At 43.1% G+C, this 24298-nt stretch overlaps 1 protein-coding gene across 8 annotated transcripts in view; it reads right to left on the bottom strand.

The window, feature by feature from the left end:
- The window catches only part of AMBRA1 (autophagy and beclin 1 regulator 1), a 136910-nt gene that overhangs the window by 31990 nt on the left and 80622 nt on the right, over nucleotides 1-24298 (bottom strand). For all 8 annotated transcript variants that reach the window (XM_061997718.1, XM_061997714.1, XM_061997712.1 and 5 more), the window contains 3 exons: nucleotides 22420-22530; nucleotides 13782-13970; nucleotides 13343-13497 (listed from right to left, as the gene is read on the bottom strand). In XM_061997718.1, coding sequence (XP_061853702.1) covers nucleotides 13343-13497; nucleotides 13782-13970; nucleotides 22420-22530 — 455 coding nt within the window. The remainder of the gene's footprint in view (nucleotides 1-13342; nucleotides 13498-13781; nucleotides 13971-22419; nucleotides 22531-24298) is intronic.

The raw sequence follows: 24298 nt of genomic DNA, 5'->3' as shown, positions 1-24298 counted from the left end.
CCTTCTGATAGATAGTACCCAGAACCTTCATTTTGACCACAGCAATGCAAATGGTGCAAAACAATATAGCTACATGATTTCCTATCATCAGTAACACATTTAAACTGTCCTTTGAGGAGACCACATTGGAGGGAAAAAAGTCCTTAAGGACGCTGGTCACTCTTCGTCCTCTCTATCACTCAGCAGTTGGGTGTGTTCAGAGATGTTCAGTGTTTGGATGGAAGTCTCAGGCTCTTGGGGCTTTATCTAGCTCTCATCCATCTCTGTTATGTCTGTCCACTTCCCTCCTCACTTTGCTTGTGGGGCAGGGGGAGAAAAAGAAGAGAGGAGAAAAGAAATCAGATGTACGATGGTAACACCTGTTACCATGGAGATTATGGTGCACTCTGAGATGGGGAGACTGGATTTTGAAGAGGAAGAGGAGGAAAGAGGGGAAAGGGAGGGGTCTGTCAGAGCTGGGAACATAAATTCATACAACAAGCATTCCAAATCTCTCAAGAACTACAAGGGTTTTCCCTTATATCCTTCTCTGGCAAGTCAGACACAAACAGCTTCTCTTCTCCTGAGAATGGCTTTGCAAGGTATGACAGCTAGAGAAGCTGTCTTCTTGAGCTAGCCAAAAGCTGTCTTCCACTGTCAGGTCAGTCTTCCCAGTGTTTGGCCCACAGGCTCCACAACAAGGCACGCCAAAGGGGGAGGACTTGCTAGCTACAGCTGAGCATGCAGGTCCTCTGCACTAAATAGCACCCCACACAAAGTGCTGCCAAGGACATGGGTCTGGTTCTGACAACCTGCAAAAACGTTGGCTGAGGGCAGAGTCTCAAAGACAAGATGGCTTAAAAACTCTGCATAAGAATAGTTGTTCCATCACTCCCCTCCACTCACTTCTAAACAGCTTGTCATGCCGAAGAGCTCCCCTCCCCTGCTGCTTCCCACTCCCACGCTAATGGGACAGCTCCGTGCAGTGTTAAGGGTGATGACATCCGTGCGTGTGGTAATTAGTACATAAAAAGAGAAAGCAGCTGTACTGGCATAATCACCACTCCCAGCAGTAACCAAGGCCCAGCTAATCAATTTGATGCAGTCACACAGACTGGCTGTTGCAATTGCATCCATTAGCAAGACCCCCTACTCTACCCATGGAGTGGAAAATAAAAGTTAAAGTTCCTTCAACATCGGCAGGTCTCTCTCTTTAAACAAGGTCAGAAGCCTGCCAGGGAACATTATCTTCAATAGATCACAGCTAATTCCTTTTGGATAGTTGTGTGGCTTTTCTTTTTTCTATTCCTAATCTTATAACAAGTTACTGAGATATTTCAACCAAAGCAGCCAGCCTGAAAACACAGCACAGAGTGACCACACCTTGTTACCAGTAGGTCCAACCATGCTCTGTAGTTCTAAACTTCTAGGAAGGATATTTAAGTTCTTACAGGGATCTTACACTAACACTATCCTCCAGTTTCTAAGTCAAGAGGTTGTTACCAACCTTCAAACACTGTTAAAACTAGCAATATGAATGCATCAAGTTGATAATTTACCAGTTCCCTTCCATCAGGGCCGGTCAAGAGACTAGTTGCAGTTGATGCAGACTAGTCACATTAATGTCCAAGGGCCCACCAATCTTTAAGGAACCCACCACACTAAACCACAGCCTCCAAAGAGTTTATTTTTCAAAGGGTGGCATTTTCATTTAGGAGAGAGACTGTATTGCATCACAATTGATCAGCCTATAATCACTGCCAGCCGTCACAGCAAGCTTTCAGGCTCTTCATCATAACCAATGTCAAACTTGCTCTTAGCATCACTACCCTACTGATTCAATACTACACAGCCACACCATTAGATGTGTCAATTCAGCATTTTATGAAGTCAGCAGCTGCATCTCCTTCCAGGTGGGCTCTGAAATCAGTTTTGAATCGTATGTTTAGCTATAAACACTGTGGGGTCTGAGGAGGAATTAGCTTCAGAACATCCCTATGGATGCTTAAGCCCAAACAGATAATGTATAGCAAGCCCCTTCTCTTCTTGGCAACAACGTAAATGTCATTTCAATAAGCAATAAAGGTCCTACCCCTTCCCTTTAGGGCCACAAGACTCAGTCTGGATTTCACAGAACAGTTGCTTGACCTCTGCTTGTGTCTGTAGAAAAACCTGACTCAGCTGATCTCCCTGCACTTCAAAAGAGGATCCAGAAGTCTTCTGTCACTCCAGGGACTCCATCACTCCTCTTGAGTTCAGGGGATGTCAGCAAGATAAAAGGTCTTCCTCTTGAAATACCCAAACTGCCTGGGTAGCTAAGCTTCCACACAAGAGGTGACTCCCATACAAAGGGAAAGCAACGTGCACTAAAGACACAGCTGGTTGCTTCCACTCTACATCCCTGTAGCTGTGATGTGTGGGGAAAGATTTGGTTGAGTAATTTCAGTCTGAACTTCTTGATTGTCAAAGAGTGCACTAGAAGCAACCACTTCATTTCACTGATGTGCCTTTCCCCATCCTCCCTGAACAACAGTGGGTATGTACATCATCTGCTGAAGCTCACTTCATCCCTCCTCCCAGGCTGAGGTTGGTGTTGAGGAAGGGGCTGTGAAAATGGCTCAGAGGATGCAGGGCTGTGAAGCATGAGGAGAAGAAAAAAAAAGCCAGGCTCTCAAAGTATTCAGCAAACAAGCTGCATGTGGAGTGCAAAGGCCACCTCAAGTCCACTGCTGCTGCTCCCCCTCCAACTTGGCAGTGCTGGCACAGCAGCACTGTAGCACCTGTCACAGTTCACCACTTAGGTATTAAACTCAGGTATTTACTTATGGCAGAGAGCCAGGAGAGGCTGCATGATAATCAATAGCCTCGAGGAATCTTTCCTGATGATCTCTTCCTCAGCATTAAGCTGCTGTACTTACCTGGGAAGAAAGGGCCTAGGGCACAACACATTAGCACAGAGCTAGCCTTGGAGGGCTAAGAAAACCTTTTGCTACAAGCCCCTCCTCTGCAAAGTCCTAGTTATTGACCTACTGCTTCCTCCCTCCCCTCCAGCTCTGTCCCAGGGACGCTGCTATTCAATAACACTCTCCAAATTCCACCTTTCCTCTCCATTTCTGAGGTTTGCCAACACTAAAGAGCCGGACAGAGCAACCGCCAGGATCCTGTCAGCCTTCAAAGCAGCAGCAGGCTGCCCCAAGCGAGCCTGTGCTTGCCACTGCTGCCAGCTGGCAACAGGGCACCACTTCTCTTTGCTCAAGGCCTTCCCACCTCTAAAGGGAGCAATAAAAAGCAGGGGAGTGCTGAACACTGCTTGTTTGGCAGAGTGGGACCTTTCTTCTCCTCTCAGGCACTCAGGAAAGAAAAAAAACCCCATGTTTTGATGCTGGAGGAGAAGAGAAAGTTGGCAGAGGTTGGTAGGGAAACTCAGCAGGAGCTCTTGCTTTTTATCTGTTTTAACTCAATAGAGACATTTCTGCTCCTGATTAGATGCATTGCCTTTCAAGATGCCAGTAAATTGAAAGCCATTACCTTTGCTTAGCCCAAGCAGTAAGATCAGCCTTGATAAAGGCTGCATGGAGGGTGAGCACATTCTCTCATTTACATGGGCTGGAGGAGATCAGGTGGGTTTGTCAGGTACCACTCTAAAATGTAATTACTCATTTTCATGGTTGTCAGAGGCTGACCATGAAAACCACACAGGAAGAGAGACATGTGCTAAACCCAACAGAAGCCTCTCACTGGGAGGACTGTCAAAATCCACAGCTACTCTGACCTGGATTGCACTGAGAAGAGCTTCAGAAAGTGGTGTTGGACTCTGCTGGATGAGTATGGCAGTATTGGCAGCCAGCACTTGCACCTTGTGCCTGCACAGATGTAAAGTCTATGCTGGCAAAGGAAGTGCTCTCTGTATGGATACAGGTTATACCATCACAGTAGTTGTAGAGGCTGCACAGCTTTGCCAGTGCTGCTACAGCAGAGCCTCTGGCCAGCACAGGTACCTCATCCTGTAACACACTTGAGCAAACTCAGCTACATGAATTACATAGCAGGTGCAGCTCTAAAAGCACAGCCAATCCACAACACTGTACTAAGTTCAGTGTACAGTTTGAAACTACTTCAAGAGCATAAAACAAATGAAGAAAACTACAAACTCTGCCTGTACTTGTCAGAGCAGCACATGAGGCCCTGGGATAGGATGAAGGCATAAGCAGATCAAAACCAAGAGCAGAACAACTAGGACTGCACACATTTTGCATTTCCTCACCTGTCCTTTCCCTTCTGCTCCACAATCTGGCCTTGAACAAGAACTTGAAGTTTCATTTCATCTTTTTTTCATTGCAAGCACCTTACTGAGGCTGAACAGCACCTAAATCAATTCATTATCCTTTCTTTGCCTTACTCATCCCAATAGCACTGTGACACTGGAAGATCTTACCTAGTATGGGGGGTTTTTTTCATGTTGACACATTAACTAGTTCACCTCTGACACCTGGGTATCACAGAACTTGCTATTAAAGAATCTACCACTCTTCTGAAAGCTCTATCTTTGCTTAGCTGCCAGGAAGCCACCCATACCACTGACTGCCAGAAGGCTGCCAATTAGCTTAAACAAATATGTGGCTTTTTTAAGGCCCAGAAGCATAATAAGAACCAGACATCCTAACCTGATCTCCTTAATAAATAACACTATCCTTTTTTTGCTTTGATACCATTCTTTACTCTGCCTTCTATTAATGAACTGCACAAAAGCTGCTGAAATTGAGGCTTATGCCTTGCACTGCCACAAGCCCCAGAGCCCTCTGCAGCAGAATTCAAGTCTAACTTTAATTAAAGCAAGGGGCCTTGAATGCAAAGCAAAACAAACACTCCTTGGGATAACTAACTGATAGCTCAATACATTTATTCATAAGACAATGTACAGCAGTGTTTTGCAACAAAGTAAGTCTCCTCTTTGTCTGGAAAGGGGCTGCTTTCTGTATCTATATGCAAAGAAAAATGCATGCTTTGCCCATGATCAGACAGGGGCTTTATGGCTTTTTTTGACTCCCAGTCTTCCCTTATTAGTCAGGTTGGTTTATGTTGCTCTCAGTCCCTCCCCCACAGCCAATTCCTGCCAACAACATCCACGACTTTCCATTAGATCTTCTCTGTTAAAATGGAAGAAGCACAAAATAATGCACTTATCTTTTTGGCTTTGTCAGTCTTATCTTCAAATGGATCTTATCATCCAATGCTCAGCACAAATAAAATTTCTTTCAAGTGCATTTTACCTTCTCCAGATGCAACAGGAACATATAGGAAATTCTGCAGTCTTTACCAATCCAACAAGTCTTTTTCTGCACCTGTAGTCAGCGTAGAAAGCTTTGCTTTGTGAGCCACAGTGAATTAAATGAGAACCCTTAATTTACAGCAACAACTGAAACCTGAACTGAGGATACTTATGCAGTTCCTAAAACAAGTCAGCACCAGAAGTTTCTGTTGGATGAACTGAGAAATCTCCTGCCAAGGTAAAACACTGATGGGTTCTTGCTGATTGTACTTGATCAGATAATTTATTGCTGATCTTTGGGATCAGAAGATCAGTTTGGGATCAGTGTCATTACAGCACACCTAACTCTTTCTTTAGGCTAGCTCTTGGCATTATTAGGTGGCACTTTATCTCATGAGCCTCTCATGCAACTACTACAGGACAAAGAGCTTTAAAATAACTAGTAGGAAACTTCAAAACATTAACTAGATCATATCATAGAATCATAGGATGGTAGGGGTTGGAAGGGACCTTTAGAGTTCATCTAGTCCAACCCTCCTGCAGAAGCAGGTTCACCTAGATCAGGTCACATAGGAATGTGTCCAGGTGGGTCTTGAAGAGCTCCAAGGAAGGAGATATGGATCATCTCAGGTAACAAAGCTTGCACGTAGGAACACAACACACTTACAGTGAAGTGGCTCAGTAATTTACTACTACAAAGGCTGCAAAACCAGAGTAACAGCTCCAAAAAAGCCTGTTAGGAGACTGGTCCAAGCCCAGATCTAAAACCTAGGGCTGAGTAAGCAAGAAATTGCTGAACAAAACAACTGCCTTTTCAACTGTGCACACATGTGGTTGAAACAGATGAAAGGAGAGAAAAGGGAATGCCAAAGCAGGTGTTAGTGTGACAGGGGATATATGTATATATTCAGCATAGAAGTGAACTGTGCAAATAGGACTGTGTCCCCAACTATTACTCCTTCTTGCAAAAAACCACCAACAGCTCTCAAAGCTGGAGCAATCTGATGAAAGCTTTGGTCACTTCTATGGCCAAAGGAATACCAAGACTCCTTGTTTCTGCTCTTAACTCAGGCTGTGAAACAAAAGCTGTACCTTTGATTTCCCCATTAAATGTCACACTGAGACTCTAACAGTTAAAAGCTACAGTATGTTAAAGATCTAGTGACAAGAGCAAAGGATCCAGGCACAGCTGCCATCCCACCCCACTCTCCGTCTGCTGAGCCTCAGTAAAACGACACACAAGATCAAATGTCAACAATATGTTGATGACAGAGCTACATGCATCCTCATCTAGGTGAAAAGAGGCTGTCATCCAGCTGCCTACACGTCTGGAAGGAATAAATACTGGAGGAAAGAGTTGGCTTCAATTTAATTCAAGAGAGATGGTAGGAAAAAAGTAATGGAAAAGAAAGGTCTTTGTCAAATTGTAATCCTCTTCTCAGCCCATGGCCAGTTTAGAGTAAACCTGGTAATAATTCACATAATCTCACATGTGGAATTATCTTTGTCATCATTTCTTCTAATTGCAACTATATACCTAGCTGCACCAAAGATAAGAGTAGCTGCATCTCCCTTCTGATGAAAGGCTGAGGGAGCTGGGTCTCTTCAGCTTGGAGAAGACTGAGGGGTGACCTCATTAATAGCTAATCATTAATCAAGGGTGGGTGTGAGGAGGATGGAGCCAGGCTGTGCTCAGTGATGGCCAATGATAGGACAAGGGGCAACGGGTACAAGCTGGAACAGAAGAGGTTTCAAAGAAACACAAGGAAAAACTTCTTCCCTGTTGAGGTGAGGGAGCACTGGGAGGGGCTGCCCAGATGGGCTGTGGAGTCTCCTTCTCTGGAGACATTCAAACCCCACCTGGTTGAGTTCCTGTGTGACCTACTCTAGATGGTGCTGCTCTGGAAGTGGGATTGCGCTGGATGAGCTTTTGAGATCCCTTCCAGCCCCTGAGATTCTGGATTCAGTGACAATGTGGAGTAAACAGGCTCAAGGCCTTACCTGAACTCCAAGAGCTCAGATCTCCTAACACCGGACCCAATAGTAAACAAAAGGTCTTGGCTCTCAGCTTCACATCCCATGAAGTAAAAACATCCTGAATAGATGTCATTTGCCTTTTCTTCACACCAGTTTGCTATAATTGACACTGCTCCCGTTTTAACCATTGCATGCCACACTATTTAATGAAGGGGTCCTAACAAATGTGAAGTTTTTCACAGTTTCTTCTGTGTTAGAAGCCTTCATGAAGAGCCAGGTGAGTCAATCAAGACAGCAGTTTAACTGTTCCAACATCCCATTTCTGCATCTATACACAAATGTGCACATCTCTGCACATCTTCATACCAAGGTGGTGTTGCATTTTCCAGTGATGTTGAATACATCTCTTTCTCACAGCACCCTGCTCAAGCAGAGCTTACTAATGTGGGTTTTGGATGTGCTGTGTCTTTCTAAAGATACCTGCCACAATCTGCTGACACACAGAGCATATGAAACTATTTGGCCTCAAGCAGAATATTATACTCCACTTTGTATTAAAAGGAGGGATTTCCTATATGGGTCAGAAAATGGCCATGGCTGCCCCCATGCCCTCTTCCCACACCATCTGTGACTCTGCTTAGACTTTTGGTAGACCAAGAAACATTCATCTGGTTCAACTTCTGACAATAGCAGAAAGAATTTGATATACTATTTGTACTTCTACTCAGAGCTGTCAGAAGCTTCCCCTGTTGAAGTGAAGATGTCAAAATCTCTCTTAAGACAAAAGGGACAGCACCAACAAGCATCCTTTTGAACAACACAGCAAGAGGGTGATACTGTCTTTCTTGTACACTAACCAGTCTGGTTTTCAGAAGCATGTTAGTTCATGTGAACTTTTCCACTGAAGGTAATGTGCTGCTGTAAGCCATCTCCACATATTCTCATCAGTTTTCACATTACCAAGGGTTCTGACAAAACTGTGACTTGTGCCCCAGGGAAGGCCATTTGCTTTTAGGTTTAAAGACCCTTTGCTTTTGGCTGCAGACACATCCACAGCTCATCTGGTTAGTCAATGCGGTCTGGTACCCACCTTGGCAGATCCCACTTGATACATTCTACTGATGCTCAAAAGACAGCTGCACTCATTACAGTTGTGCATCTTCTGTCCTCTTTAAGAGTTAACATGCTGAAAAAACCACTTGGCTCTGTGCTAAAACTCTCTGTACCTTTCTGCTTCAGGTCTTTTTTTTTCCCTGCAGTATTTGGAGTTCTCCATCTGTTAAACAATGGAAGTGTACACACACTCTGTTCCACCCAGGCTACTGACTGACCACTTCACTGGGATGTTTCCCAAGTACCAGTTAGTCTTGTCAAGAGCTAATTCTGGATGTCCACAGCCTGATTTTCCTTCCAGATCCAAAGCACAATGCAGTATTGAAGATGGGGCTTGGATAAGTCACCTTCATCTCACAAATTTGCTCTTAAGCTTTTTGTCAGTCAATTTTTTCTGTCCCTTACTTTTTGTATCCTCAGCTTAAAAGCTCTTTGCCAAGGTTTGTTTGGTTTAGGTTTGCTCTTCATTTGGATGACAGTAACTCTTTTTTCTGGTATTTCAGAGTTAGCTTCCTCTCTGGGTAAAATAAAAACCATTCAACTTTGCAAGGGCATCAGAAATTGTGAATGCCAGAAATAAAACTACCTTCTGGCTGCCTTTCTCACTAATATCCACTGCTAACAGATCCAGGGCAGTATGATCCTTACTTCTGTTCCTTAGATCCTTCTGCTTCTGTTTCTAAGGAACTTCAGCTCCAAACAAATTTGTAATTTCATGCTCTTCTAAGTTCTTTAACCTCTGTATACTCTTGGAATCATATGGAATTTAGAAACCACCCTAGACCCAAGCAGCTTGAAAACCAGATCCTCTTTATTTAGATACCAGCTCCCCCTGTGCTTTCAAAAGAGGCTGCAAAACCTGTTTGTACTGCAGATTTGGAGTCCTTTCTCCAAATGTCCCATCTCTAAAACTCAAATATTTCTAGACAGTTGCCAGTACCACTGCTACCTGTACCATTCCAAGCTGAAGACTCACTAAAAGCAATTCCTTCCCTGTACTCTCAAGCCACAGATTCAGTTCAGAGATGACAGCCAAGCTTGCAAAAACAAAACCCTCAACCCCAAACCAAACTGCAAACACAAACACCAACAAATAAAGATTATGTATATCACTCTTGTTAAAAGTCAACACTACCAGAGAGCTTTTTAAGGCTCAGTTTGAAAAAACAAAGTTGTTCTTCAGCAAAGCCAGGTTTCCATCTGAAATCCTAAGCAGATCAATCTGAAGGGGGTGAATACAAAGAGCATCAACCTCTAAGCTCATGGCTACATTTGATGACAATTCACTACTTTCACTCTGCTTCTGAGCACAATTCATGGCTGTCAAATGTCAGCCCTGACTTGTAGGACTCTACCCAATATTAGCAGCAAGATGTATACAGACAGTGCACACTTGTATAACCAAGATGCTCCTTAGTACAATTGCAAAGTGCTGGAGTTCTCAGTGAGAACATTTCTCACCAACTCTCAAAATGACCCCAGCAGCCAGTGCACTTCTAAGTGTAAAGATGAGGATGTGGCACTTAGGGTCATGGTTTAATGGTGGACTTGGCAGTGCAAGTTTAAACAGTCTGGACTTGACCTAAAAGGTCTTTTCCAATCTAAACCATTCTATTATTCTAATGAAATGCTTTAGAGTTTCATGTAACAAAAGCAACTAACTGCACCTTCAAAAGCCTCTATCTCAACAGCAAGATGGAAGAAACTCTCTGAGGAATAGAAACCTGACTGCTAATCAAGGATGTGGAAGAAGGGTTAATTGGAAGCAGAAGCAGTCACTGTATCTCACTCTTCAGCAGGTTGCCTTTGTGGTGACTTACAAGCCACATTGCCAAGCCCTACTCTCCCAGTTCATTGATTTGCAAACTGAAAGGTGTTAGGGAAGGAAGGAACAACTGTGAGGCAACTAACAAAAATGTTTGTAGAGTATGATGTAGTTTTTTTTCTCTTCAATTTCCCTCTTGGGAGTTTAATTAAAAATATCCACAAAGCATTGCTCCAGAACAAAGCTATCACTTATTTTTAATTAAGAAGTTGTGTAACAATTGCTTTGTATTACAAGCTGTTGGCAAAGAGGCAACGATGCTTTCTGATTCTAATGTGCACATTAAATTAGAGATTGAAGAAAATCATTCCTCCAGGTTTCCTAAATCCCTTTTTTCCCCCCTGCATCCCAGCCAAGCTGCAAACAGGTTTTTAGGCAACTGAATACATCAGCCACTGAAAAGACAGTGTGCTAAGAAGATGATGAAGTTACCTACTTAAAGCTCTGTTTTCATTTGGTGTGTCTTCAGAAGTATTACAAACTTATGGAACAGTCTCATGGCAAAAAGAAGAAATGGAGCTGATCTAATTTTTACAGCCAGATGAAGGAATAATATTTACAAGATGAACAGTTTTATGCTTTCCAAGCTCAGCCCTACAGACAGCACAAAGATGAGCAACGACACAGTAGAATGTTGAAACAACATTCAACGTCATGCCACAGGAAGGCTCTTTAACCAAATGAATTCAGAGTGGTGTAAGTTGTGACCCTGTCTCATATGCAGAAAGCTGGAAGTCCAAAGCAGGCAGAAATGAGGCATTTTTAACATCTTTTCAACGTGATGTGGGAAAGGGGAAAACAGCAAATTAGTTAACAAATCCTGCTAAACTGGACAGATTTAAAAATGGGGGGGGGGGGGGGAAGGAAAGGTTTTTGGAAGCTAAAAATACATGTGCAAGAGAGATGAAAAAAGCAACCTTTAGAATACATGCAATCCATCTGGAGAAAAAGAATCCTGAGCTACAGCAGATGAGAAAGACAGGAGTGCAGTGATGTGGAGCAAGTCTGAAAAGCAAGAGTGGGAAAAATTGTACAAGATTTTCAGTGCACCATACCAGCAAGCAAGAAAAAAACAAAGAGAGAGACAAGTTTTTGACTGCATAAGTAAAGCCTTATAGTCCAAAAAAAGCAGGGAAAAAAAATACCCTCTGTGGGTTTCTGGTAAGACTGTGCTTATCACATTATGTACATTTAAACATATCCCAGAGTGAGGGGAGGAAAAAAAATGAAAGGAGAAGGGTATTTTGGAGAGAATTCAGAAGAGGGGAAAAAAAATGAAAGCTGCAAGATTGAATTACAAGAAAAGATTAAGGGAATACAAAGCATTACTTCACTAAATGGTGACTAAGAGCAAGGGTACAAGAGTATGAAGAGTATAACACACCAGAGGGAATGAAGATATGTTTGAAATGGAGATGAAGAAGCACGAATGGAAGACTTAGACAGAAGCTTACTGATTTAGCTGTCTAAAAAATGTCTCCAAAAGGACTAGAAGCCATAGCAACTGGAGTTTAGAGCAAATTTAAAGGATGGATGGGAGGAAGACACACAATTTTAGCTATTAGGACTTCTCTACCTTAACTTATTATGATATGGTAAAAAGGGTGTGGGAAGGGATACTCCCCTATCTGGAAGTAAAAGCTATGTGTTTCACTAGGACCTGAAAATAACTGAAAAGAGAAACAGTACCAGGGCAAACTACACTTTAAAAAAGCATCTAACAGGATACTGAATCTGTGTAATTAGGGATCTTCTCATATCCACACAGCTTTCACCAACCACACCTGCTAACTAGGTTGTGCTTTCTTCATAAATACATTTTAATTTCTGTCTCTTACCTTCAGAGGCTCAGAACCAGGGCTGAGAATCAGTGCTCACTGGTGCACCAAAAAATATCCTCATCATTGATCCTCCCTTGCCTTATAACATGGAGCAGATGACGATGACAAAGAGTTTTCTACCAGCTGATAAAGCAGCTCATGTAATGACGCAGCTGAGATGACCCTCTATGAATCATGAGCAGCCTGGAGAGCAACTACAGAAGCTGAAGGGGAATCAAGTGATTTCTCTCAGAGACAAGTCTCTTGCCATTGTGGAGCCACTGGACAAATGCCCCACTGCAACTCCTGATACACTCTTGATAGACTCTGCCAAGAGTACTAACTATCAGAGGGGCCTTTTAAAAAAGGGAAGAAATGATTAAAAGAGAGGAGAAAAGAAAGAGCTGCTCATGGAATGAATTCCACTATGATCAAGTTATCCCTCAAAGTGAAAAGAACTGAAGAGCTACTTTTCATCTTGTGCAACAAGCCACCTGAATACATGGCCTAAAACTTGGATTCAGCCCAAATTTCAGCCAGTTCTGCCTCCTCCACTCTCTCTGTGTGTTATCAACTGGACATGGCTTTTCCCATCCTAAACTCTCACTCAACAGCTGTTGTGCTTTGCTGATGAATAAAGCAAGACTTGAGTGTTCTCTTAACTCCATTTGCCAGTTGGCAAAAAGATGAATGTCTTCCTTTCAGGTGCTACATGGGTCAAGAGTAGCTCATGGTTTAGCTCTCCCATAAAGAGCAAATACAGAGAGATAATTCCATTGTCAACATATGCCTACACATACCTAGAAAGCTCCTGAGTAAACAGCCAACAAAAGCCTGTTTGGCAAAAGTATGGTAAGCCTCACCTTCAGTCTCCAAGTATGAGATGAAGCTTGGCTCTTAGCCTTCCTGAAGCTGCAGGTGGTTTTTGTTCTAGAGGTTAGCCACTTTTAGCAATGTTAGGAAACAATTCTGAAGCCTCAGCTCAAAAACTCCCTTCAGCAAAGGCAACTGCAGCACCACAAGCAAGATGCATATTACCCAAAGACATATTCCAAAGGCATTCCATTGGCATATTCCATATTCCCAAAGGCATTCTGGATGATATCTAGGCTTAGGAATGTATTCAATGACATGGAATCTGTCACCATATTTGAAATCAGAGTAAAGTTTCACAGTTTATCTTCTCCTGCCACATTTGCATACCTCTGTAATAAATTCCTTCACAGGTTTACTATTCAGTGAGCTTCAGCTCGCTACCTCTTGGCAATCACAACCCAACAAGTACCTACTAGGCTAGAGGCAAAGAAATACCAAATGACTGAAGAAAACACACAGAAAGAGAACACTCAATACACTCACCCTCATAGAGGTTTCTCCACCGTGGGGCTGTTGCAGCCTGAAGACTTGAGCGACCATGTGTTCTGTGGAGGGGTGCAACAGGATACGTCGGGAAGCCAGTCCCACCATTACATATCTGCCCATTGGAGACAGGCTCACTGAAATGGCATTAGGGCCTAGGAAGAGAAAAGGGGTTATTTCTCCCACAGGTTATCATCTCTCCCCACGCTTCCTCCTCTCAGCTTCTTCATTCCCTTCTAGCATTCCCAGTATCTTACACATCCAGGCTATACCACCAGCTTCTCACAAGCAGTACTATGTGGCTGGTTGGAAGGCCAATAAATGACTTCCTGCTACTACAACCATTGATGTTCAGACTACTGAACACCTCTGATGGCTGAGTTCTGAGGTAACCTCTCACAATCCCCCCCAGACCCACGACTTCTTGCTGCGAGCTTACCAAACCGCTTTGTGTAAAGCATCTCGCCCAAGTTGTGGGGTGCCAGAGAATACACAGCCAGTATTCCTTCATCAGGGAAACCTCTTTGACTGCTGGGAATGAAGGCTGCCAGCAGCTGCCCATCAGCAGAGATATCACAGCTAGCATCATTGTAAATCTTGCAGTTTTGAACGAGCACGTTTACAGAGGCTGTAAGGAAGAAGAAAAAGCAGTGATTAAAGCATTCAGGTTCCAACAGAGAATAAAGGAAGATTTAAAGCTAACATTGCAGACTGGACAGTACATGCAAAAGGCACTCAAGACACTTAGCTTCCTCCAAAAGTTTACAAAATGTTAATACCCTGATTAATGTAAAACTCGCTCCAAAACGGAGATAAGACGCTGCAATGAGCCCAGGAAATGAAATCCACTCACCTCCTGGAGCCTTCAGCCAAGAAACAGTGGCAATTGCACTTTATCAAACCCCTCCTTTGCTGAGCAGAACATCATCCCTTGCAAAGGACAGCACACTTTAAACAAGTCTCAAATTGTGACTCTGACAAACTCCAGCAGTGGTAGCATTAGAAACAGTACATCTTAATTCATTTCCCCATCTCTCGTGGAGCCCCGAGTTCCAGCTCCTCTTATCTCCAATAAACAGGAGATGAGAGCAAAGTTCCTCCCTGCAGATACAGGCATTTATTTCTGATAGCTGATTTTTACACCAATCTTGGATGAAGCAGGTGAGAAAGGGCAGAGGCTTCTCCAACCAGTCCTGCCTTTCATTACCCCTGTATTTGAGATGCTCGTGCGATCAGTGAAGCGACTGTTCAGCAGACAGGGCAGCACAAGCTTTACTTTAATCCCTGCTGGTGGATTTACAGACCACAAGCTCTTTGGGCTACTGAGTCTTACTATTTATTTGTGCCATTCTGAGTACAATGAGGTTCCAAGGCCTTTTAGACTCGTCACCACCAACTTCTCAATGGTGGCTTAGTAAGACAAGGCTGAAAGTGCTGAGTTTACTCCCAGGAGCTCTGGAACTGAAACTGCAGGCACTGTTTTGGCAGTGGGGAAATTCCAGATTCTTTTTCAAAGTCAAAGGGACAGAAATATAAAACCAAGGCCACATTTGCATGCTAGAAGCCCAAACTCTCACATGTTTGAAGCTATAGCATCATGTGGAGCGCTGTGTCAACTTCTACAGTCCAGAAACTCTCTCCTAAACTCTCAGGCCATGCACAGCCTAGAAGTAGCTTTGATCTGTTCAGCTGAAATCACAGATGAATTTACAAAGGCATTTCTTGGGCTAGATCTCTTACTAATTTAACAAGAGAACAATGCCAAGAATGTTGTGTATATCTCTTTGGGAAGTCTGAACTTTGAAATGAAATTAAAGCTGTAACTCAATGCTTTAACAAACCGGTGCTGCTGCCAGAAGAAACAATCCCTGCCCTTTGTTTCCAACACTCCAGTGGAAAGAAAGCTGCATCAAAGAACTGATATAGCTGAGAAATTACTGACTGTTGTCTAGGTTACTTTTTAGCTAGAACAGTTTCCCAACCTGCCATGCCACGTGGCCATTGTGGCAGCAGGAGAAGTCATGACAGGGTTGCAGACAGGACTACTCCTTCTTCCAGCATTGCTTATTTCAAGTACTCATTGAACCTCAACTCTAGTTCTTCTAGCCTCAGAGCCATTGTTCATGGGAACTGCTTTCCTACATGGTTGAGTATCAACTTGTGCTGTTTCATTTCAGAAATCCCAATGAAAACAGACGATGAGGATAAAAAGTGGACTATGTAATTACATTCTGTACAAAACCACCTACACCTGTTCTCTCAATTTAGTCAAACATTTTTTTTTCCCCTAGCCTGGAAGCTGCTAAAAACAGTAATTTTCAGCCTAGTATAAACAGAAAGGTGCTGAACAAAAAGGTAAATAATGCTAGTCACTGTCAGTGCTGTAATAACAGAAACTAAAATACACACGGCCCTTCAAAGAACAGACGGTCCCAAAGATGACAGAATTGCAGAGTGCTTAGGCTGAAGCTAACTGAACAGCAAAGACAACAGAATAAAGACTACACTGCCTAAGCTTTATAAAAGGCAAAATGAAAAGGTGTTGTTCTTTTAATTCTTTAAAACCTAGGCTTTGTAAGTCATCACAAGAGATGGGCAGCCACACAAGAACCACTGTATCTGCCGTGAGCTAGCCGATGCGAACATGCCAACAGGCTGCTCCCTGTCAAACAGGGAGGATTCTTGCAGAGTTCTTCAGTGATTTCAAAACCAGTCCAGCTTTATCAGACTAGGCACAGAGTGGAGCTGTTTGATGAAGTCTGTTGATAAAGGTGGGTAATTTCATTACCGGAGCATGATCAGACCACTCAGCGAATGGAAGTACACTGAGACGTAATGGAAGCGAAATGAAAGGCTTCTAGAGTGTGGGAGCATTCATAAATCTCTGCTTCACCTAGGAAGCTTCTCAGATGGAAACATGAGACAATCAACCCTAGTGATGACAGCAAAGACAGAGCCTTTCACCTGGCTTAACAGTGAAAGAGATGGCATTCCTAAACTTCCAATAGAAACAGCAGTGCTAATATACAACCTAGTGTTGAGACTGCATGCAGGGTACTGGGCAGTTTTGGTTAGAAAGATTAAACTCTAAAGAGTATCAAGTCCAGCAAAGAGCTAAGAAGATAACTAAGTGAAACATAATATATGTCTAGGTTTTTTTTACTAAGCCAAACCCAAAAGATTGTGAGGAAATACAATTGTATTTAGAAAAATTCCCAGAGAGTGCCAGAAAAACATCAGTTCATAAATAATACTGACAGGTAAAGGGGGGGAAAGGAGCCACTAAGTTTGGAGATTACAAGACTTGTATCAGAGCAGCAAGATTCTTGAACAGTATGAATAGATTTTTCAACATGGAGAAAAGGAGGCTCAGGGGAGACGTTCTCACTTTCTACAACTCACTGAAAGGAAGCTGTAGTAAGGTAGGGGTTGGCCTCTTCTCCTGAGTAACAAGAGGTAGGACAAGAAGAAATGGGCTCAAGTTGCCCTAGGGGATGTTTAGATTGGAGCTGAGGCAGAACTGTTTCCCAGAGAGCGGTGTCAGCCCCTGTGCCAGGCTGCCCAGGGAGCTGGGGGAGTGCCCAGCCCTGGAGGGATCCCAAAGGCGTGGAGCTGAGGTGCTGAGGGCCGTGGGTTAGTGATGGGCTTGGCAGGGTGAGGGGAGGGCTGGGACTCCATCATCTTAAAGGTCTCTTCCAACAAAAATAATTCTAGGATTCTATTTCAACAGAAGTGAAAAGGGCAAAGAATGTAACCAATTTTAAGACAGAATAAGAGAAACTCTAGGCTGTACTTGCCCTAGGACAGCAGGGAGCTAGACCCCATGCCTACGGAGGTCTTTTCTCAACAATTCCTTTGTAGCTTTACCATAATCAACAGGGACATAAAAAACAAAGGGCAGGGCACGGGAAGACAAGAGCCTGTGGCAGAACAAGAACTTATTAGATGGATGAATACTGATTGTGCCTCTCCCAGTCAATCCTGAGTTTACTACTTAAAAGAGAGCCAAGCAAGAAGGCCAGCAACAAAGCAAAACCACACGTTACACAGGGTCAGCGTTTGCCAGAGTTAAAACTATGCAACACGTCTCTACCACCACCCCTGCAAAAAGCTTTCATTATTAGAAGAAAAAATACAGTGCAGTCCCTTTCTCTTGGGTCTAAGACCTGTTTTCTCACATTTCTGTTCTGTTAGATACCAAAGTTTCTGTCCTGAATTTCTGGGCTCAGGATGTCCATGAGACAGCCACAGTTTCTCTGCAGTGTTAATTATCCTTATTTCATGCTCAATATTGGAAGTAGAGAGTAGTTGCATTATCAGACTGAAGGTAGGGATGTTTTTTAGCCCAAAATCCCTTCTGTACTGACAAACTCCTGGTACTTTTCAAAGAGTTATAACAAGTCTTAGGATAGATACCAATTTCTCTGGGCACAGGTGATGTTTCTTCCTTGATCTGACAACTAGTGAAAAATCACAGTCTACAGAATCTGTCTCTCAGCTTTTAAAGTTTGAGTCTTTTCAAATCTAGTGCAACCTTGGACATTCCTAAGAAAAGAATCCCACATCCTTATTTATCACATAGCACATGTTCACTCATTTTCTACCTACGTGGTTTTTGCTATTTTTTCTTCCCCCACCTGCCCTTCCTTCAGCACAGCACAGAGGTTTTGGGTCAGCAGTGCACAATGATGGCCAACAATGACTGTGTGTCTTGTTCCTTTTTCAAGTTGGTTGCATATGGTGAATGCTGAATGCCTGATAGCAAAACAGATTGTGAGCTCCCCTGCCAGAAGTGAACTATCTTTCCCCCTTGATGGAACATCAAACATCACAGATGCAAGTTGTGCTGAACAAGAAAGAGCAACTCTTTATTTCAGGCTTTCAATATCTGATTCATGCTGGCATTATGGTTCTTTCCTCATTTACAAAGGATGAGGGAGTCCAGTAGCACTTACATCTAGAACCATGGGAGCCTACTGTGACAGCAGAAGTCTATATGTGAGAGGTAGAGATCTCAGCACAGTTTCATTTTAAGGAACAGCATCTTAGTGAGTCCCAAGATGTAGTGAGGATGAAGACACCCATGCCTTTGACAAAGCCACAGGCTATTTGGTTTCTTTGGGCCTGATCTATGAAAAAGAGTCAACACAGAAGATTTTAGGGGGAAAAAAAGCACTATTTTTAGCAAACCATTTACAACAAGGCTGCCCTTTCATCTCTTGTTTACTTTTGTTGTTAATGCAGCCAGCCAGCTGACAGAATAGATCAAAAGAAACATCAAGAGAACAAATTAATCAAACTGTTGTGCCAACTTGGAGTGCTTACACCTACAGCATAATTATGCTTGAAGCTGGGGAAGGCCTGGAACATCAGCCATCAGCACCAGCACTCTCTGCCAAAGGGAAAGAGTGCTGGGCTCACCATCCACTCCCAGACACCCTGAAGGATGGCACTTTCTTAACAGCTGTTCCTATCTGCACACTGTTTAGCATGCTTCTTTTCATCCCTTAAGTCCTTCAGCATCCCACTGTGGATTAGGAAGTGTAGATCAAATCACCTTCCTCAAATCCCAGCCCTTGTTAGGACAAATTGCTGAGACGTGACTAAATGTGGAAGAACTAGACCAGTTCAGCCACAATGGCTAGAAAATGCAAACCAAGCAGCGAGAAACTGTACTCAAAAGGTATAAACACAAGAGAAAACCTTCAAATACTTCACCTGTGCAAAGGTTCTGCATTGTTCTGCCATACTTAGCTGGGGGAAATTTTAAGGCTATGCAGCACTTAGTAGAAGAATACTAAATAAATGCCAGAGATAGCATTGTCTCTCCTGCCAAAGCAATTCCCCACCCTGATGCTGATGTGACTGACAATTACAGTTTGAAACCAGGTCTTGTTCCTTTCAGAGTTATTAAAAGCAGAGCTGGCAAAAAGGATGGAAGGAATCTGAAGCCAGTTTTTGCTGTTTTGCAATGTACAGAGGAAAACAGGGCAGAGACTAAAATCCCAAACCCCTGCAGAGCCATTTCCCCAAGACTGGATGGATTAAAGTCGCTGCCACAGGGCAGAGTCCTGAGGCCAGGGGTCTGAAGGGTGCTGGGGCCCAGGACTGCACTAATCACACTGCTGTCACCTGCCCAGATGCATCTGCTTCAGTGGAAAACATCTTATTTCCAAACTGGGTTTTTTTTCTTTGTTTAATTGTAACAGGAAGAAGAGCTGCTGGGAGATGGAGACAGGCCATAGAGTCAGCTCTCTGATGGACAGTGGAGCTGGCAGGCAGTCCCAGACTTCAGCTGCATCATTTCATCTGCCTAAATTCCCAAACCACTTGTGGCTCAAGTCAGTCCCAGGAAGTGCAATAGCCCCCTCTGTATACATGACCACCTCTGATTCATAGGAAATGAGGAGGAAAGAACAGGAGCTATTGAGGTCACAGGCTTTACTGGAAAAATGGTTTATTTCCAAGATCACAAAGAGTGGGAATAAAACCTCTTCCAGTCCCACCACTCCACTGTTACACATTTAGCTTCACAATATTTCTATTGATTCATGCACCTTGCCAAACTCGTGGCTTGCCTTTGTTCTGTGCCTAAGCAAGATGGAAAATACCTGGTTTAGGATGAGCACAGCTGCTACATCTTCATATATCCCTATTAGACCTTGGCAGAGAGGGCTAATGATCTAGAAATATCAGAGTGGGGCTCAGCATGTAAAAAGGAAGCAGCAGAGTAAAACTGACCATTTCCAAATGGGATTAAATCAAGATGGACAAGCAAAGTACTACAAAGTAAAGAGTCAGAAGGGCTTATAACAGGAATCATAGAATCACAGAATGGTATCCACAGCTGTGAGCAAGAAGGGCACAGTGACAATTGAAACCATAGCCCAATTTCCAGCTAATTGGAAGCTATTTCAGAATGGAAATGTCCTGGTAGAAGAGAGGGAAAAGACTGCAATATTGATGTCTCAAGGAGCAGATGGTCCTTATTTTCTATGGGATTCCATAAATTATAAACAAACATCTTATGCCTTGCTAAAAAATAAAGTTAATAAAAAAAAATCAGCAGCCTTCTCCTCAGCAGCCAGATGAGGACAAAAAAAGAGCAGCTTTTAGCAGCTGTAGCACTCTTCAAATATTTCACAAGCTTGCAGAGAAGTCCCAAAGAATTTAAGTCAGCAGCATCATGCTTCCCTCTCTGAGGTCATCTTTATTTTGTTCAAGAGCCTGGCTGGACCATGGAAAGTGTTGCCACCACGTGGTAAAACTTCGCCTTGAGCACTGATCCTCAGCCTACAAATTTACACTAGTATTACAAAGTTCAGCACTTAACAAGATACATCAAAGCACTGGCACACAAAGTCAACACAGTATTCTACTTTCAAGATGACACTGTGTGCTCCTTCCCAAGTGGAAAAAGCTATTCTCAAGGACAAAATATAAAGCATCTTCCCCCTTTACAACACTGAAAGCTGCTGTGTACAAGCAGGGCTTTTATTTCCTACAAGGCTATCAACATCACACCACAGTATCCTATATAGTGTGATGGAAGGAGATGAGATAGAAACACCAGTTACTGTTGTTCTTACAGATGAAGAAAGCAAGGTTTTTGTAAGGGGATGGGCTACTGGTGTCTTTCCCTTAGCTCCTCTCATCTCCCTGGGGATGGGAAGTAAATGGCCTCAGAGGCTGCCCAGAGAAGCTGTGCATGCCCCATCACTGGAAGTGTTCAAGATCAGATTGGGCAGAGCTTTGAGCAACCTGATCTATTGAAAAACATTCCTACCCATGGCAGAACTCATGGACTCAGATGATCTTTAAAGCTCCCTTCCAAGCCAAAGCATTTTGTGATGCTATGATTTTGGTTCCTCACATCTCCACTGCTATGATGTCACTACATGTGCCCTGTTTGTGGGTTCTTTAAGCAACAGGACAGCCCCTCACAGAGACCTTTCCTGACAGATATGTAATTTCTAGAATTACAGGACAGACAGGGCTGAAACTGGGAGAAACTTTTTGTCAGTTCATTTCAATGGCTACCTGTGACTGCAGAAATCTTTCTGAAAACAGAACCCCTGTTCTCCCTCTAAATGTTCTCCCTTAAAGCACAACCCAGTCTGTTTTTGCTGAGAGGGCAAGCAATGACTTTCACATACATGCACAGAAATAGCCAAAGCTTCAAATCACTGTACCAAGAAACATTCATGAATATCTACCTCCTATATTCAGCCCCGGCTGCCACAAACGTTTCTGCAGCTGTGCAGCAAGCTATATCAGGATACCATTCTGGGTTTAAAATAGCCTTTTTAGTCAAGTTAGTTTTAGCCCTGAAAAAGATATTCCTTGATCAGCTGACCACAAACATCAAATATGCTTCTGCCTGCATAGGGAAGCCTCTTCCACTGTGAAAGCCAGCTTAGGCCACAGAACACATGTAAAAAATGGTCTGATTTTCACAAAGAGAAGAAGGAACTACATGAATAAATAAGTTCAGCAATATTACTCCTATTCTTGACCCAGAAGTAGATTTCACCTGAAATATGAGATGAATCAATGCTTTTATAAACAGCTAGAAGCTGCATTTGCATCCCCTGGCTTGCTGCACAGTGGTAAGCAACAAACCAGGGCCCTGATTCCCAAAATGTGTTGCAGCACTTTAACCCACACTAATGTCAATACCTTGGAGAATTCAAATTCAACCCATTATCAGGTTCTAATGTAAAGGTATAAAGATAATATCCCTCTAGAAACTTACTGGTAAAAAAAACATGAGGAGATTGGATACAGAATTCTTCCAGGAGGTTTGTGTATTCCCTTGAGAATGCTCACTAAAAAAGACCCACTTATGCACAGATTTGCTGATGGCAAAAATAAGTAAGGTAGATAGAGCAGGGATAGCTATGCATGCTTTTAGTCAACTTTCTCAAAAGGCTGAACATTTTACAGCTCTCAGTGCAACAAGACAATCAAGTAATTCAAGGTCTGCAAAGTACAGCTACCTTTGGAAGATTCCAGAGTTCATGAGAGCTCTATTTGACATAGACTGAAAGAAACTACTGGTGTTCTTCCCAGCTTACCATTGCTGATTTCAGGCAGATCAAATTTAGTGAAGTCCCACCACTGGAGCCGGTAGGTAGTGTTAGCAATGTTGCTGGCCACGGCTGATTGTCCATCCCCGATCACAGCACCTACCAAAAGGGAGGAAATAATTAGCAATTGAACCTCTAGATGATTATCCAGAAAAGAGCTGGGGAGAGAAAACCATAGAAAACCTTTCACAATCCAACAAAAGCACAAAATTCTAGGTTCTTAAAGAAACCTTATTTACAGAAATGGCAATATGTCCTAAATAAGCCACAGAGCAAAGGAAAGGAATAGGAAGGCACCTCCCTGCAACACATTTCTGAAAGAAAAGGAAGTCTGTGAGAGAGAAGGCTTGCTCAGGTTCACAAAGCAGAAATCTTAATCAATTCATTTGGTGCAAAGGCCTTCTACTTATTGGTACCACCGAAACTGTATTTTCCAGCAGAGCTATGAAGACAGATTAGAATACACACTAAGGAAAAGCGTTGCCCTGTCTGATCACACATGTTTGTGGACATAATCTCTGCTACTACTGTAAACTCCACTCAGAAGATAGAGGTTTTCTACAATATTTGCCACACAGTAAGGATGGTAACAAAATAGTAGGAAAGGAGGATGTAATGAGCTGGCTCTTTGCTGCTCTGAATGGCTCAACCTACAGCAGGCAGGGGCTGCCCTGGCTCCAGGCAAACGACCTGACCCTTGCTAATTACCCAAGGATTTGGGAAATGGCACAAAGCAGAAGGTTAAGCAGAATACTCCAGAAAAGAGCACAAAGAACAGAATTTTCCAGGCAAAAAGGTACTGTCACTGGTAACTCAAGTCAGTATACAGTTGAGAAAACTCACAGGCATTAAATGCAATCCCCAGGGAGACAAGTGGAGACTAGAAACACTTCTCCCATAATAGTACCAGAGTAAAAAATCTCAAGCTATTTGCAGTCTCTAGAGCTTTCATATGCATGCAGTCCTTACATTACACACATATGCTGGCACCCAGAGAAACTCGAGGTAAGAGAATTTAAGGGAGAGGAAACCAAGATCATCCCTAAGCACAAATGCAGAAAAGCACTGAGTCCACAGTCTGGATTTCAGCATCTCCACACTGTCTCTGGTGGGATACACACAGACAAGTCAGTGGCTTCACTGTCCCAGAAGGACTGATTCAGGCTTCTGCTACCACAGAGACACCACTTTGCTAACTCTGTTTCCCCCCACACAGTTGCCTGTGCAGAGAGCTAAAAGCTTGCTAACTGTCAGTAAATGAAAGTAGCGTGGAGGAAGATGAGGAGGCTAAGATGGTTGGATCTTTACTTATCAAATCCCAGCAGAACACACCAGGTTTGTGTTTTAAAAAAAAACCAAACCAAACACATGGCCTGAAAACATACACACTAATAGACTGTTTTCCCTGCAAAGTAAAAGATCAAAGTGGGCAGAGCCACGTCAGGAGGCAAATCTAGACCTGCGCTGATAAAGACACCAAGAAGGCTGCTGCTAGTCCTTTCTCTTTTTTTCACTGATAAGCTGTCTCAAACTCTGATTTTTGGTGGAGAAATACTCCAAGAAATATGCCAAGAGCAAGACTTCTGAGCAGATAACTTTACACTATGTACTCATCTATACCAGGCCTCCAGCAACCGACAAACCTCCACCACGTGTCTGCTCAGCCTCTGTATCTCCTTCTGTCAGACATGCACATATCACTTGGAGAGAAGAATTAAGAACATTTCTGCTGCTCTTACATATGCCCAAGGCCTTGTTCTCCACACTCCCCAAGACAAAGGGCTCCTCTGAACAAAAGAAATGCACTGGAGAAAGTAGATTCAATGCATTAATGAAATTACATTCTGCAACCAGAAGTGGAAGAAGG

This window comes from Colius striatus, chromosome 6, assembly GCF_028858725.1.
Source record: "Colius striatus isolate bColStr4 chromosome 6, bColStr4.1.hap1, whole genome shotgun sequence".
In the NCBI taxonomy this organism is placed as follows: domain Eukaryota; kingdom Metazoa; phylum Chordata; class Aves; order Coliiformes; family Coliidae; genus Colius; species Colius striatus.
Note: the sequence above shows the minus strand (reverse complement) of the source record. Positions and strands in the feature narration are given on the sequence as shown.